The sequence below is a fragment of the Cottoperca gobio genome, chromosome 17 (assembly GCF_900634415.1).
Source record: "Cottoperca gobio chromosome 17, fCotGob3.1, whole genome shotgun sequence".
Lineage (NCBI taxonomy): Eukaryota > Metazoa > Chordata > Actinopteri > Perciformes > Bovichtidae > Cottoperca > Cottoperca gobio.
In genome coordinates, this window is record NC_041371.1 from 1435587 (window position 1) to 1453591 (window position 18005).

Here is an 18005-nt window from a genome sequence, read left to right on the forward strand (position 1 = left end):
GAGTCGGCATCGACCACGTTTGATGAAAGCATCCAGTTTATTCCCCAGGACACTTCAGAGCTGATTTATGCAACGGCAGAAACAACAGAGGAGCTTACGTCTGCAGGTTATCACAAGCATTTATCTCAGAAGAGGAGTCCAGAAGAGACGAAACACTCAACAGACAGAATGTTATGGACACTTTAGTTCAGTAGTATCAGGGTATGAGTTTTCACTTCCATTACGAGTTACTGAAGGATTTGTAAATTCTGCAATCGTTGAATTAGTAAATTAAAGTCACTTCAGGTTTATGTTCATCTTTCTTTCAGATTTCATAATGAAGGAAAAAGAAGCAAATTGAAATACAAAATCTCCAAAATTATAAGTAAATAAGAAAATCTTTTAACCATTTCATATAAAATCTGTTCATACTTTGAAAAAGACATAAAAACACCAAATTGACTTTGACTCTGTATCTTGAGGAGATTGGAGGTTCAGTGAGGGTTTGATCGTTCCTGGTAACTCAACATCTAGACGTTAAGATTTGTTATGTATTTTGAACATCCATCCATCCATCGTCTACCTCTTATCCGGGGTCGGGTCGCGGGGGGCAGCAGCTCCAGTAAGGAACCCCAGACTTCCCTTCTCCGGGCCACATCCCCCAGCTCCGACTGGGGGATCCTGAGGTGTTCCCAGGCCAGTGAGGAGATATAATCTCTCCACCGAGTCCTGGGTCTTCCCCGGGGTCTCCTCCCAGCTGTACCTGGAACACCTCCCTAGGGAGGCGCCCAGGTGGCTCCTTACTAGATGAACCACCTCAACTGGCTCCTTTCAACGTAAAGGAGCAGCGGCTCTACTCCGAGTCTCTCCTGATGGCTGAGCTTCTCACCCTCTCTCTAAGGGAGACGCCAGCCGTCTGAGAAAACACATTTCGGCCGCTTGTACCCGTGATCTCGTTCTTTCAGTCATGACCCTTCATGACTATAGGTGAGGGTAGGAATGAAGATCGACCAGTAGCTCGAGAGCTTTGCCTTCTGGCTCAGCTCTCTTTTCTTCACAGCTCTGCGGTAAAGCGACTGCAGTACCCCCCCGCTGCTCCGATTCTCCGGCCAATCTCTCGCTCCATCGTCCCCTTTGAGGTGCTGATCCTCATCCCAACCGCTTCACACTCGGCTGCAAACCGATCCAGTGACTGCTGAAGGTCACAGACCGATGACACCATCAGAACCACATCATCTGCAAAGAGCAGCGATGAGATCCTCAGGCCACCAAACTGCAACCCCTCTCCTCCACGACTACGCCTCGATATGCTGTCCATGAAAATTACAAACAGGATTGGTGATAAAGCGCAGCCCTGGCGGAGGCCAACATTCACTGGGAACGAGTCCGACTTACTGCCGAGTCACAACTCCACTCTTGCTTTAGGCGTACAGCGATTGGATGGCCCTCAGAAGTGACCCCCTCACCCCATACTTCCCCGCATATTTTGAACATAATAACACATTTCAAATTCAGGAAGAACTTTCCTGGAAGACACCTCGGCCTGTATTCTGTCAGACTGCTTAAACATTAAAAGTTTCCGGATTTATGAGACTGCCACAGAAAATGCGTGATTTTAAAATCCTAAATGTTTCCTAAAGCTGTCCCACAGCTTGTGTCCGTGCGGACAGACTGAAGTCTTGAGGACTCGCGGTCCTGATCGAGCCTCCAAACTGAGTTTTTGACAGAAAGTGTCAAAGCGTCCTAATAAGAAGCGAGACAGGAGACACCAGCTGAGCTCTCTGCTGCCTCGGGCCACATTCTCCCTTCTTCTTCAAACATGAGCAGCCTGGAGAGACGCTGAGAGTCCGATGGCAGAGCGGCTCATTATATTATCAGCACAGAATAACTTCAGAGGACAATTAGCAGAACTATTAATCACATGTTAGCACATTAAACTGCTGTTTCAAAACCTCTCATTTCTTTTACAATCTGCTCTTGTAGCTCAGAACAGTTGAGGTGTTGTGCTTTCTGCTAACTTCATCATTCAGAATTCTGTCCTGAGAACTTTTCAGCGGATGGTTCCTCTTCAGATCATGTCAGGGATCCTGCAAAGTGCACAGGTCCTACACTTTTTAGGCAGCTCGGGGAGGGAAACTGAAAGAGAGCAAAACCATAACTGACATGTTTTGTTTTGTCAGGAAAGCTGAGCTTGCAGGAACTCCTTTGTGTTTGACTGTTTTCAAGTCAGAAGTGGAAGTTGTTCAGTCCTGTCAAATATTATTACAAAAACAACTTCCTGTGCTGAAAGTTTTTAGAGCTGCAACACTGCTTTATTCTTTTCATTGAATGAATAAACGGGTTGTGTTCAGAGCAGCCAAAAATAAAAACCTCCTTTTGCAGAAGAGCCTTACACCTGCATTATCTCTAACATCCGGCAGGGGGCGACTCCTCTAGTTGTAAAAAGTAGTTTGATTACATAGAAGTCTATGAGAAAATGTTTCTTCTTCTCTCTTGATTTATTTCCTCAATAACATTTTCCTGATGAGTGTATGTCTCAGTCTGTAGTTTGAAGTCTTCTTCAACACATGGTGTTCATTTAGTAACTGATGGAAACATTTAGAGTGAAATAGAGGATAAAGCAGCGTCTCTTTAGGGCAGGGCTACCTGTGATTGACAGGATGTTTGGGTGCTCTCCGTGTTTTTGTCTTACAACTTTAACTCTTTCACAGTTTGTGTTTCACTTCAGGAAAGTTAATTGTAACTTTTTGGTCGCCTAAACATGTCTTTCTTCAGCGTTCGGTTGTGCTGTGCTGCACCCTCTCCTCAGTTATAAAACAGACTGATTCATTTAAGTTTTGATGTCCTTGAGATCAGAAAAGTAAACATTCGTCCCTCTGTCGATTGTCACAGTTGCTTGGTGAGGATCGTTTCCAGGACATCGAGAAGATCAAGACGATCGGTAGCACCTACATGGCCGTCTCCGGTCTGTCGCCGGAGAAACAGGTGAGAAGCAGGTTTCATGTGATGGTACAGGAAGTGAGTTTGTCTTCAGCCTGCATGCTGCTCCAGAGGAGAGATCGAGGAGGGATCCCATGTGAGGCGATAAACCTCAAATCAGGGTTGAGAAGATACAAACACTAAAGGCTCATTTGCAAATATAACTTGTTCATGTTTTATGATTTCATCTCCTGATTGACATTAACTCACATTATCAGACCTTTATCATAAACTACATTATATCCCTCGTGTGTGAGCAGAGGTTCTGTGTCTGCTTGTTTCTTAATGTCAGTCCAATGTGTAGTTGATTTGATACAGTATTAAGTTGTATATGTGACACAAGATGTGTTTTGCCTGGGATTTAAATCTGCAGCTCAATCAGCAGGTTTACCTCGTTATGTCCTCACAGCAGGAAGAGCAGATGAGCTGGAGAGAGGTTAAGCACTTCTGCAGTCACATTCTGTATTATTTGGGGGCTCTCTGGTTTGCATGGTGCCCATAGATTAAGAGATCTCTGCTGTAACTTAGAGATCTTGTTGGATGTTTTCAGTTTACCTGGTAAAATGCCTCCAAAAGGAGCTCGACAAGAAGGTTTCTGAAACAAGATACAGTCCAAAATGATAAAGTAAAGTATGATTTAAATCTCATGAGTACAAAAGTATCTGCATGAATGTCAGCAGTCTGAGTAGCAGCAGCAGAAGTACAAATAAACAGTAAAGTCACATGTCAGTGACTTCCACAGGGACAGCAGGACGGCTCCACCTGAGCAGCGCTTCCATTACTAACAGTTGTCTCTGACATGGACACACTTCATCTCTCATCTGTGACGCGCTGACCTCCAGCTGACTCATCTTCTCCTCTGACCCACAGCAATGTGAAGACAAATGGGGACACCTGTGTGCGTTGGCTGACTTCGCCATCGCCCTCAACGAGAGCATCCAGGAGATCAACAAGCACTCGTTCAACAACTTCGAGCTGAGGATCGGTAAGAGTATCATCATTTCTCATCCTTTATGTCCTTTGACTTTCTTTAAGTCTCTAGAACGTCACTAAATATCAACAAAATATCTAACAAATATTCCAAACCCAAACATATTCAGTTTATAGTGATGTTAAAGACGAAGAATAAAATGTTTTGATAACTGAGCACTACCTTTCTACGATGATGCGTCTCGCTGTTCTCCTCCTCGATGCTCAGAGTCCAACACTAATAGTTGGTATGATATCTTACCAAAGGTTTCCGTTCGTTCTCCTGCGAATGTCCAACAATTTGTCGATTTCTGCTTGTTAAACTGTCTTTTCAAGTTAAACTTCAGTCTCCAGCGGAAGAGATTGTGTTTTGTATGACGATTGCACGTCCCTTGTGAAGTTACAACAGCTGATCACCTGTGTGTCTCTGGCAGGTATGGCCCACGGCTCGGTGGTGGCCGGTGTGATCGGAGCCAAGAAGCCTCAGTACGACATCTGGGGGAAGACCGTGAACCTGTCCAGCCGGATGGACAGCACGGGGATCAGCGGCAAGATCCAGGTGCCAGAGGACACGTACCTGATCCTGAAGGAGCGCGGCTTTGCCTTCGAATACCGCGGCGAGATCTACGTGAAGGGCATCAGCGAGCAGGAGGGAAAGATCCGAACACACTACCTGCTGGGCCGCGTGCAGCCCAACCCGCTCATCATGCAGCCGCGCAAAATCACTGGCCAGTACTCGTTGGCGGCCGTGGTGCTCGGTCTGGTGCAGTCTCTCAACAGGCAGAAGCAAAAGCAGATCCTCAATGAGAACAACAACTCGGGCATCATGAAGGGCCACCACCACTACAACCGGAGGACGTTGTTAGCGCCCGGTACCTCCGAGGTAGGAGGGGGACATCACACCGAGGCAGCTGAGAAGACCGAGCTGTCCTGAGAAGCAGATTGGTGTTTCAGTTGCACACAGATTCCTCAGAGGCAGAGCGGCTCTACAGGCAGACACCATCCCCGGGGTTGAGTTATATCAGCGTGTGCAGCCTTCCAACTTAGTAACATTAGGACAGAAACGCAGGTGGAAGTTCTTCCGGCGTCATTGCAGCTTTATTATTTGAGTACTGAGACCCAGATGTTGGACCAGTCATTGTTTTGCAAGTCACAAGTAAGTCTCAAGTTTCAAGTCCTGCACGAGTCATAACGCACGTTTCACACACTGCAACATGTTCTCTGCTGACCACCACATAGTGTTTCCACACAAACAGAAGTATCTTTGGTAGAATGTTCTCCAGCTGGCGCTCAGTGACGTCGGTACTTCCTGCTTTTCTCCTGCAGCTTGATTTGATGCTGTCGGTTCAAACTAAGCTGATCTGTGAATCAAGTGTCGACTTGCTTGGAATGAAACGTGGACGTTGATTCAGGAGATTAACTGATTCGTGGGACGCTTATAAAAAACCCAGATGTTTTGATCTTCGGGCTTGGAGGAAGGTTTTTAGGTATTTCAAGTGAAAAGGCTGAAGTTTAAATAAAGTCACCAGTCGTTGGTGTTAAAGAGTTAAATTGTGCCTCAAGTCTGACTCGAGTCGACAGATCTGCTGAAAGCTACGCCCGGTTTCAGACCGGCCACACGTATCTGTGGTCGCTGACCTCTCAGATCAACATGCATGAGATGGATGCAGCTTCTGATTCGACTGTCGGCGGGATGAATACACTCGTTACTCTCGTTAGGATGAAATGAAATCTATTCAAACCTTCTGTCCCTGATGCTCCAACGATGCTTCTCCAAAGATGTGTGTCATGGTTGCTGCAGGTCTATGCAGAGAAGGGTGTCGCAGGCTTGCACAGGTCACATTTCTCTTTCGAATTTCACGTCATTTGCACATTTTGCATCTTTATGTAACCGTTTGAACACCTTCACACCTCAAAGATACGATAAGAGTGTTAATGTGTCTCTGTGACAAACACTGAATGTAAACAGAACGTTGTTTACAAGGGCCACCATCAGTCTTTCATCAAGCTGGAGGATATCAGCAGACAGCTTGCTACCTGCTCATTTCCACTGAGCGTACTCGTGTGAACGTTTATGGAACCGAACCTTCTTCCCCTCAACATCTTGAATGTCATGTCAGGATGAACTCGTGCAGGTTCCTCTGGCTGCTGCCGCTCAGGTTTAACTCAACCAGTGAGATGGTTTCTGCCTCCTGAAGCTGCTCTGCTTGTGACGAATGTGTGTCCAACTGAAACTCCACTTTGTTCCTGAAAGATGAAGAGGAGGATGAGGATGAAGAGGAGGAGGAGGAGGTGGGGTAAGGAGGGAGGGATTGGACAGGACTTCTGCGTTCTGTTTCCACCCCCCCCCTCATCTGTTCGATGTTTGTTCGAATGATCCCCTCGGACTGTCTGACTTCCCTCCTGTCGTTTCCACTTCCCCTTTTGATGTCACCCCCGCCCCGCCCCGCCCCGCCCAAAACCCAGAACCCTGTCCCGCTCCGACCTCGCCCGGTGTCCATGTTTCTTTTTTGTATTTCTTTTATATATGAGAAAACAATAAAAGGGGTCTCATTTTTTATACAAGCCGTGTGTCTGGTTGCCTTTATTCTGTCACATCTGCAGAGAAGCTTTTCTTGAAGTCAACTTTGACCTTTTCATTTCTGACAAACTGCAAATTCATTCCTAAATATTATTTATAGTCTTCTACCATCTTTCTCACATACAACATATTTGGGGATGAAGATATTAAGATGTTCCCAAGTCACAAATCTGCTTCACTATTAAATATAATCCAGCACATAAACGTACAGCTGTTAAAATAGAATAAAATAACAAAAATAAGACGAAAAAGTAACATAAATAAATAAAGCACATACAATATAGCTCTACTGATTTAAGTGTATGATACTAACTAACAGATCTTCAGGCCGGCTGCAGGAATATCAGCTGCTGCAAAGACGGGAGACAAAAAGATGTTCAGGCGACAAAACAACAACATCCGAACACTTCACACGACATGAACGCTGATCCCTTCTTATATGACATCATAGGAAACAAACCTGAATTATAAAACTCACCAGGCTGTTGAACTTTCACTTGTTTCTCAATTTGATGCAGAAAAGAAACAAACTGCTCAAACAATAATTGTGTTAATTGAGCACTGAAGCCGTTTCTGTTTCTTTTGTTCATTTGCACTTTGCATGAAGCTCTTTGAAGCGTGCGGGGGGAAACCTGACGGGGCTTAAAGCACCATCAGGTGACAGATGGTTGGTGTGTAAGAGAAGACTAACACGCTCTAAGAGAAGTTCTTATTAATGCACCGGGCAGAAGCTTGTCACGCAGGAAAACAACTGTTATTGGGAGACAAAGTGTGAAACATGTGAAAGTGAATGTTTCACAGGAGCAGCGAGACGTCAGCAGGCTGTCAGGTGAACATCAGGCGTTTACAACCAAGTCATCGGACAAGACGTGTAGACGACACATGCGAACACTACAAGGGGAATAAAAAGAATGAAAACACATTGAAAAGGCCTCATGTCTGAAATACAAATGTGCGACTAACATGTGAAACCTGAACTTCATCCTTCACACCAAATACTGAAAGTATTAAAGTTATAATGTTCTGTGCTTTTTGTTTCATTGTCGTGTGTTTCATCTTTGTTTCTCTCGGCCCTGTTGTTTGCATTAAATAACTTCTTTGCCGTTGTAGTTTTTTATATTGAATTGTTTTATTTCCCCTCGTTTGTTTGAGGTTTCCTTCGTCTGCTGACATGTGATCCCGTGTTTCTGTGCAAACTGATTCATCAGCACAAAACAATCAGACGAAGAAGCTGAAGGAATCTGCAGAGAAAAAGGTTTCTTCACTCAACGGATACATTCAGTGTTTAGTCTAAAACAAGAAGCAGGTTGTTGGTCTGGAAGTATCTGCAGCGATACATGATCCATAACCAGCAGAGGAACAAGTTGCAACGTGTACAGACGTCCACTAGATGGCGAGAGATGCTCAGTGAGGCTCCTGCAGTCAGACTCAGCAGATCATCTGAACCTTCTGTAGCTGCAGGAATATGTCATCCCTTCTCTTGTGCTGTGACCTCTGACCTCTGCTGACCGAAGGACTGAGAACATCGGTATTAAATATCTTTATGACAAAAGGACAGCAGTATTCAGAATCAGCTGTATTGGTGTGAGCACATACAAGGAAGTGGACTTGCACAGACAAAGCTGAACGAGGTAAACATGAACAGTGACTGCTGCGTACAGATATTAAAAAGTATATATACAAAACAAATGCAAAGGGTGCTGGAATAAATATGTAATTGTTTATGTAAAAATATATCATTTACGTCCTGAGAACACGTCAGAGACATGTGTTCTGAAAGGCCACAGGAAGAAAACACATGTTGCAAAGCGACTTAATCCCACGAGAGGCTTTGCGTTTTATAGCGTCACTGTTTTTAAATATATTTTCTTCTTCATGTTTCAACAGTATTATGGTTCAATATTGTTTCTACATGATGCATACTTTACGTTTTCTGTTCAGGTGTGTGGTCGGTTAGATTTATTAACATCACGTCTGTTTTCTAATGAATTGTGGGTATTTCAATCAGTGAGTGTGGAGACGTCGCTCTAACAGTCTGCAGAGTCACACGAGGCCCCGTACAGACTCCATGAAATGTGGATTTGGTCACTTAATGAGCGTGTTTGTCTGCAAAGTATTCAAGTGCGGTGAAGCCCCCCGCACGCTCTCCCCACTCAGATCTCCTCTGTTTGCGTGGAGGTGTTGGCTCATCAACACCACGTGTAAACTGTAAAGTGCACCATTGATGGCTAAAGTCCCCATAAAGTCTGTGGACGTGACCTCCGGGTGGGTCTGCAGTTTTGGTCTCTGGGCTCAGTTCTTCTTTGTGTGGGTGGAGGGCTCAGTGGAATAAAGGAGAAAGGTCCAACAGCTGCAGAGAGGGAGAGGAGTTCATGAGTGTGCACAGCAGCAGATATGAATCTGTTCTCAGTGCTTATTAGGACTCAGAAAAAACAGTTGACAGCGAATCAACAGTTCCTTCCTGCAGCCGTGTGGGTTTCCGCTCTGCAGCCTTTCTCACATTAATAGCACAATGACAGTTACAACCTCTGGTTAAAGAATCATTCCAGAAGCTTCAGTTTGAGTTCAGTCTCAGCTTTGATCTGTTCTTAAACTGCTGAGAGAAACAGCTCGAATCCTGAAGTCACAGCTGAGAGGCTGAAATAATAATAACACTTTCAGTACAGACAGTAAACGCACTAAAAATAAAACAAGTGTAATAATAATAACCTTTATTTGTATAGCACCGTTCATACAAGGAAACATAACAATTAGTACAAGATTAGACAGAATAAGAGCATTTACAGTACAATATTCACAGTGTTGATGTCATGAGTCTGAAGCACCATTATAAAAATAGCAGAATTAAAATAGTATAAAAGAACATTGGAGTATTGTGCCTAGTTTCCGTATCTGTGCAGTAGTTAATGACCCTCCTGTCAGAAAATCACATTCATCACACCATTCTTGTAAATGTTTTAAACTATTAGGGCCATATTTTGAAAGCATGAGATCAACAAGGGGCCCCTGTGGCCCTTCAATTGGTTTACTCGCTTTGCTACCCATTCCTGGTAGTCTTTGTCAAACTCTCCGTGAGTCCAAATTCTTTTGGCAGAATTTTGGTTAAAGCCCGCTTCATAAACAAACCCCTGTTTGTTGAGTTTTATGAAACCTATCGGTTAAACACAGTTTTTCTCCAATATATTCTTTAATCTTTCACTTTTCCACTAATCGTGTAAAGAACATGTAAACACATTTATCAGAGAAACTTCCTCTTGTTCCCGTGGTAACACCGTCTGTTTGATCTCAAGTTTTTCAAAAATACACACTCTGAAAATGTATCCTAGTTACCTTTACACATTCAATGTTACACCAGCAATAATTCACCATTAAAAGGCTAAGATAAAAATATATAAAATATAAAATATCACTATTAAAATGCTAAAGTAAAGAGATATAAAATATCACCATTAAAAGGCTAAAGTAAAGAGATATAAAATATCACTATTAAAAGGCTAAAGTAAAGAGATATAATATATCACCATTAAAAGGCTAAAGTAAAGAGATATAAAATATCACTATTAAAAGGCTAAAGTAAAGAGATATAAAATATCACTATTAAAAGGCTAAAGTAAAGAGATATAAAATATCACCATTAAAAGGCTAAAGAAAAGAGATATAAAATATATATTCCGTTTAGGGCTTTGTATACATGAAAGAGGACCTTAAAGTCAATTCTAAAAGTTACTGGAAGTCATACCAAAATAAATTATAAAACTTTAATACCAGCTTAAATCACTGTTTTTAAACACAAACAACCATGTGTCATAAATACAAAACCACATAAACATCCATTGTATATGAAAGAATAAAGCAAATGAAAATAATAAGAAGAACAAAAGTACACACATATATTTGCCAGTGTTTTCTCATATTTTCCACTTTAATCATAATGAATTATAAATGTTGCTATTACATATAATAATGTAATATATCATAATTGTGCTGTATATTATAATACATTACATCATAAGTAATATTTGAATCACTCTCTTGTTTTTGTTTGTCTTATTATCAGTTTCTCTTTTTGCAACTGAAGAAACAACAATTGTTAAATTGTGTTTCTGAAATCTTCCATCCTCTCATAAATGTCTTCTCTCTATAAAATAATATTCCAGAGAAGTTTAAACGTCTGCCCTCAAAGTGTTTAAATTACCACCAGAGGATTTTAAGCGCTGACTCCTCGACCACAATATTTACATAAACATGTTGTATGTGTGTTATCATCAATCAGAGCGACAGAACACAAACCACGGAGACAAACACGTCTTCTTGTTGTTTCACCCCCTCAAGAAAACATCAGCAGAACTAGAGCGTCCATGTTATCACCTCAACAGAACACAACATCGTGTGGTTCTGTCTTTGTGTTACATAAACATGAATCTTTACGTATAATCAGTAACTGTATTAGTCCCGTTCATCTCGATGAAGCTGTAATAGTGAAGCGCTGTTTTATTGTTGTAGAATAAATAAACATGCTCATTATTTCACCAACGTTCAGACTTCAGCCCGACTGAGCGAGTCGCTGTGTTTTCATCTTATAGCAGTTGTAGCTTCAGAGCAGCTGCTGTTTGTTCATGTGTGGAAACAACAGTGTCATCAGCGTAGAGCTTTACATCCACACTGCCACAGTTATAAAAGGGGGTCAGCACTGAACCTGGTGAAACAGACACACACACCGACTGTATATAATATCTGTGTGGATATATTTACTTATCTTGTCCTTGTTTAGCTGAATGTTTATATAGTAATAATAAGTATATTCAGAGCTACTTACAACCACACACAGATTACTTGTAGGTGTCAACATACACGGCCAACGAAGTGGATTCTGTTTCTGATTATTTGCTGTGAAGCCAAACTGAAATCCATAATACAGACACACAAACACTGTGATTTTTAGCTTTATTGAGCATTTGACAAACCTGCCGCACTCTGCACAAGGTATTAAAGACAAACAGAAGAATATGAAAGATACTAAACACAATAAAACATCTACCAGCTAACGATTCATCTTTCTATAAGTCTACAAGTCACAAGTAAAGGTGGAAATAAACACATAAACACAGAATGTATACTTAGTAACTGCAAATATATATGTGTATATGTACTTATAGTTTTAGGATGACGGTAACCTGCAGAACAAGATACATTTTACAACCGACCACAACACGTCATCACTGATATGAGAGAACACTGATCACAGAGAGAAAAGAGATTGATGGGATGTGATGGAGAGAAAAGGCGATCAGAAAACAGTCAGTCAGCATGTGAGCAGTTGGTGGACGCTCCCTTGTTCCTGAGGATCATCAGCAGAGAGAGTCCACAGCAGTACACCAGACTCTTCACTATCAGCACTGTGTACAGCAGGCAGAGCAGCCTCACCCTGCACTGAGACTGGAAGGACACTGACACACACACACACACACACACACACACACACACACACACACACACACACACACACACACACACACACACACACACACACACAGATTTTAATCAGTGTAATGTTTCCCGACGGGACGACCAGCTTCACATGGAGACAGGGGTCGTCTACAGTTTCAGTGAAAGCTCAAAGGTCCTTATTAGATACAACAAGTCAGCGCCCCACCAAGCTTTGCAACAAGCCAGTCGTCACAATTTATTTTTGGCATTTTACGTTTGTGCAAAACACGGATACGTTGAAGGTGAACGTCTCTGAACAAAAACCACGTTCCATAAACACGTTTCATATCAGCCTCGTCTCACGCTTGTCGAAACGTCGACATTCAACGTATCCGTGTTTTGCACAAACGTACAATGTGACATTTCTTCCAGCCGACTGGGCTGCTTCCTGGGTCTGGAGCCAGGACAGTGACTCTCAAGGTGGACGTTGAAAATGAAAGCTGCACTGAGAAAGGAAACATTGGCATTGAAGGAGAGGCAGCAGGTGATCTTACAGTCAGCTTGCTGCAGTGCTGGCAGGTCTGCTGGCTCTCTCTCTGGAGGACAGGAGGCTGCTGGAGCTGGAACCTCTGAAACAGAAAAGCAGTGAAATGTTTGGAGTGAGATGTCCGTCCTCTGCTCCTCTGCTCTCTTTGACAGCGTCTCCACATGAAGCTGAATCCCTGCTGAACACAGTCACCAAGCCTTCATCACCTTGTTCTGCTTGGGCCTCCACTGTGCCCCCCTCGTGCCGGACGTAGCAGCGGTATTTATATGTGCTGTTCTCTTGCTGGTGGATCAGCAGGATGCCGGCGGTGCGTCCCGACTCTCTGAGCTCCAGCTGCTCTCCCTCAGCAGGGGGCAGTTCCTCCAGAGGACCGTCCTCCTTTCGTCTTCTCCAGGAGAACTGGACCAGAGGAGGGAACATGGCTGAGGCCAGACACAGCAGGGAGCTCTTCCCCTCCAGGTGGGCTCTGGATGCTGCTGGGTACACGCTCACCACGGGCTTCACTACCTGCTCATCTGACGTTTGACACACATTCACACAGTCAACAGCAGCTTCCAGCACTGCACTGCATTCAGTGTGATCCTGGAAACTACATGGACTGTGATCACTAAAGTCCTCATCAATACAGCACAAAGTTCAGTCCATACACTGTGTTCACCTGCTGATCAGACACACTGAGCGTCATCACGGGTCTACACAACAGCTGCTTCTACAACTCTTTACTTTAGTACAAAGTTCATTCACTATAATGTCCCATTCATTATTATTATCAATATAATGTTATATAAGATAATGATGATAAGTATCTTCATACAGTGGAAAACGTGTTTCATATTAAAGTTAATAAACATTATTAGAAATTACATATTTACCTTCACATAAAATAAAATGTACGATTTAATGATTACAATATAAATATAACATATTATTTATTTATCAACATATTATTAAGTTTAACCACTAAAACAACAAATCAATATATTAATCATTTCATAACTTGTTTGATAAGAATTTAACTTTTACGCACAATTACAAAGATATGTTTGGAAATAATATCAAATGTGACTTCCATGTAAAATAATATATAAAAAGTTACGACTTTATTTATCACTGACGGGAACTTCACATATAATTTAATACAAAGTGATATAATATAATATAATAATGATACTTACATAGAATGGATATTATATTCTATATTCTATATATATATATATATATATTATAATAAATACATATTTATATTCTGATTAATACAATAGTTATTCAATGGTTACAACATTTACAACATATTATATATTTAACATATATATTACATATATAACATATATACTTAATGCTAACCATTAAAAACACTAATAAATAATTAATAATTGCAAAACTTTTTTTAATAACAATATTTCACTTTTATACACAACTACAATAAAATGTTGAGAAATATCAAAATCAAAAATGAATTTAGACTGCTATTGATCCCTGAGAGGAAATGAACATATAATATCAAACTAAATATTATAATATAATTAAATGTGATGCATAATATTTACCACAAAACATATTTACTGTTGTATATGTCTGGTATATGTATTTTAAATTAGATTAAGGGTCATTTACTATTTATATTTATATTTATATTATCTGTTTGGGACATTATATATCACCCTATATCATATAGAAGTATAGAAATTAGTTCTCATAAATTATATATATAGTTATTGTAATATGAAATTGTTTCCCTGTATTAGAGTTCATATAAATATAATATTAAGTTAAATATTTACCTTCACATAAAATACAGATTATATTCATAAGGTTACTTTAATAATTATTCATTATTAATATGTAAAACATGTTATATATTTACCATCATATACTTTACTCAAACCAGGGACTACAGAAATTAAATGTCAATAATGTCATTACTTTTAACTTCTATAAACAATTACAATGAGATGTTTGAATATTTAAAATGTGAATAAAAACTCCAATACAATATAATATAATATAATATAATACAATATAATATAATATAATATAATATAATACAATATAATATAATATAATATATTATAATACAATATAATATAATATAATATAATATAATACAATATAATATAATATAATATAATACAATATAATATAATATAATACAATATAATATAATTTAATATAATATAATATAATTTAATGAATGATTATAATTAAAATGTATTTTGTATCTTATACATAATATTTACCACCACATACTTTCCAAAAATATATTTATTGTTATATTTAAATAATCTTTTACACAATATTTATATCTATACTTAAAGTTTGTTAAGATATAAATAAGAGTGTGTGCCATTTTATATAATCTTATATCATATATTTAAATTAGTAAGCATGATTTCTATTTATTGTAATATCATGTTCAGTATCTGTAAAAGTTATAAAGTTAATTTAACCATTAATTAAAAATAAAAGTTATTATTTAACACATTTTTTAAAGTTACATACATTGTTTTAAAAACAGATTTTCCATCTATTAGATTAAGTTTACTAACATATTGTATCTTGTAGATACAGAAACAAGCTATACTGTGTATTTAAAACATTACAAATATCACACTTTTTCTATATAAATGAGTTTAATCTGCAGAATAAAGAATAACTTGAGTTCAGTGAGATTTAAACATATTTGCAGGAAGTTTGAACCTTTTTTATGTAACAACAGCTGCACGGCTGCAAGAATTCTACTAATGATAAAAAGTAACATGTGAAGCCTGAAGCAGCACAAACTCATCCAAACACATGTTCAACGTGTTAAATAAAGTGAAGGAAGATGAAAGTTTATTCTTACCTGTTACATACAGTTTAGTTCCAGAGCCAAAGATCCAGTATTCGTACCTCACTCCCCCCGTCAACACAGTGAAACAGAGTGATACAAAAACCTGTCTGCTGTTGAACGTGTCAGCTGAGGTGAACGAGTCCAAATGATTCACCAGGATCATGTTTCAGCTCATGTGTTTCTCTAATGTTCATATTAACACGTCTCTTCTGTTATTGTCCTTTTAGACACAGAGCGTCTGCGTGGAGCGTTGCTTCACACGTTCCTGCTCCTCAGAGGATAAATCCTGCTGACTTTGGGAAGTTTCTATCTGGCTCCATCATCAGCTCACATCTTTAAATTGTCCATTTGATTTAGGACGTGTGTGTGAAATGACAGGACGCTTGTCCACATGGTGTGTGTGGTAGTTTGTATTAGAAGCAGAAAGAGTTCCTGTGAGAGTGTTTGGATGTTTTAAAGGGTTGGACTTTGATTTCATTACACTTTGTTTTAAACACTTCAAACATCTCGTGCATCAATATTGTGTCACATTCGGCCATGAGACATTTCTCTGTTGATCAGCAGCTGGACATAAACATTAGGATTCATCCTCTGGGGACCATGAACATCCACTGGACATGTGATAGAAGTCAGGCAGGTATCTTGTTCTGGATCTCAGTGTTGGTTGGATGGAAAGACTGAGCCAAAGGTCCCACTGCTCACAGAGAAACTTCATTCAATCCAAATACGTTTAGCAAATCTGTGTTGAGGGGGAACTGTCCTAAAACCTGGAGTCCACTTTATTATTGACTGAAGGGAAATGATCTGCTGACATGTGATGTGAGAAATGTGTCTGCAAAGCTTTTATTGTGAAGGACACAGGAAGTGTTTGCATGAAGAGCAGATCAGCCTTGTGAGGAGGAACGGACTTTATTCCTGCAGCAGGTCGAAGAAGACGATTTTAATCTTCATCAAAATGTTGTTTTTTATTATCATTTTAATCAGGCACTGCTTTTAAAAAGGTCTTTGTTTGTTGTTTATTTGTGTTATTAATGTAGATGTTATGGTTATTGTTGTCTCTCTTGTTTGATCTTTGACCTCTGTGTTTGTCCTCACTGTGTGGAACAACAATAAACCTGCTGGAATATCTGACAGAAACATAAAGAACATATCAAATCAATCCTCAGTTCAGTGTTTGTGGCTGAGATGGAGACATGTGAACCTGGGCTGTGGTTCACGGCTCTCTTCCTGTCACACACACTGTTTGACATCTGTTCATCTGGAGGTTTTTGTACGGGCTGCAGGGATAATGTCTCACTGTGGGGCATCCTTCCCACAGCAGCAGTAGTAGGTGGCTGAATGAGTGAGTTTAACTTTCTGGATCTTCAACTCAAAGACGTTCTGTTTCTTCACAGCTGAGAAATCATCTTTCTGAGGATGATTGTAATCTGAGTAACTTTACCAGTAGACTTAATAATACTCAGAATCCTTGTGAATGTTTCTGTGTCTCTCTTCTGGTACCAGAGTACATAAGGATAAGGACGATCACACAGCTCAGTGTCTCGACAGCTGAATGAAACTTCTCCACCAACTCTCCTGGTCAATGTTAAATCATCCTGAATCAGATCTGCTGCCATGGCAACCAGCGCTGTATAAAAACCAGACAGGTAGATGAAGGTGAGCGTGACGGTGTTTGTTAAAGGTTGAGTTTGCCGGCTCCTGATTGGCTGGAAACACTCACCTGAACACAGACAGCACAGAGCAGCAGCTGGGAGGAAAAGCATTTTGTGCCGCGGTGTCTCCTGGTGAACCTGCGGAGAAGCTGAGGCCAAACAAGGACGAGCTGTGAGATGAGACGACGTGTTTGTGACGGCTGCTCACACCTCCCATCAGCCCCTGCTGCACACAAGCTGCTGTCTGACAACACGCCTTTTACACAGCACACATTTTCACTTCCTACTAAAGTAACGACGGCCGGATGTGAAAGAAGTCACATGTTGTTCTGAAGTAAAAGCATTGATTCCAGAGTGTCTAAATATTCTGTTACAAGTAAAAGGTCATGTTCTGATCAATAAAGTTTATCTTGATTCATAATATTACTCTTTGTTTACATTATAGTGGCGCCAGGAACACACGCTAAGTGTAGTATTGTGTTCTTCAGGCCTGTGGCATGTCAACATGTCTTCTGGATAATTCTCTTATAAAAACGTGTAAATAATTTAAATCCAGTCTGATTTCTTTCTTTTGTATATTTTGGTTTAATAAGTATTTTAAACAGTTTGGAGCTGGAATACAATCTGAAGGTTTTAGTTTTGTTACATGTGAGTTTTATTTTTACTGAAGCACTTTTTAACTTCCTTTGATGCGTCGCAGCTTTTGTGAAATAAATACAAACATATTACAAAGTACAAAATCTCCATTAGTATTTATTCCTTCTAGTTTCTATAAATTCTGTGAATTCAAAATAAAAAATAAACAGCAGCTTATGTGCTGAATTAATTCACTGAAGTTTATTTATAAAGCACTTTTAAAAACACGCAGAGTTGACCAACGTGATAATAAACATCATAAACAAAGTAAAATAATATAACATAAACATAAAAAGCAGTAGAAATAACAGAACAATATTATCCCAAACACAAATAAATAAGAAAAGTGGAAAGTAATGAAAGAAGTGAAACATAAACCTCGACGACACTCAAAGGCCTGAGAAA

At 40.0% G+C, this 18005-nt stretch overlaps 2 protein-coding genes across 2 annotated transcripts in view; one reads left to right on the forward strand and one right to left on the reverse strand.

Annotated features, from left to right (window-relative positions):
• adcy8 (adenylate cyclase 8 (brain)) overlaps positions 1-6492 on the forward strand; it is an 87815-nt gene extending 81323 nt beyond the window's left edge. Inside the window, 3 exon segments of the mRNA XM_029453256.1 lie at positions 2872-2964; positions 3829-3943; positions 4362-6492. Of these exon segments, the coding sequence (XP_029309116.1) occupies positions 2872-2964; positions 3829-3943; positions 4362-4861 (708 nt within the window). The 3' untranslated portion in view covers positions 4862-6492.
• Positions 6493-11593: 5101 nt separating this feature from the next.
• Positions 11594-17329, reverse strand: LOC115022781 (immunoglobulin lambda-1 light chain-like). The gene is given in 7 exon segments (XM_029453870.1): positions 11594-11955; positions 12490-12564; positions 12689-12997; positions 15325-15371; positions 16610-16745; positions 16748-16939; positions 17033-17329. Coding segments are annotated over 7 exon segments (951 nt in total). The 5' UTR covers positions 17076-17329; the 3' UTR covers positions 11594-11806.
• Positions 17330-18005: the final 676 nt, after the last annotated feature.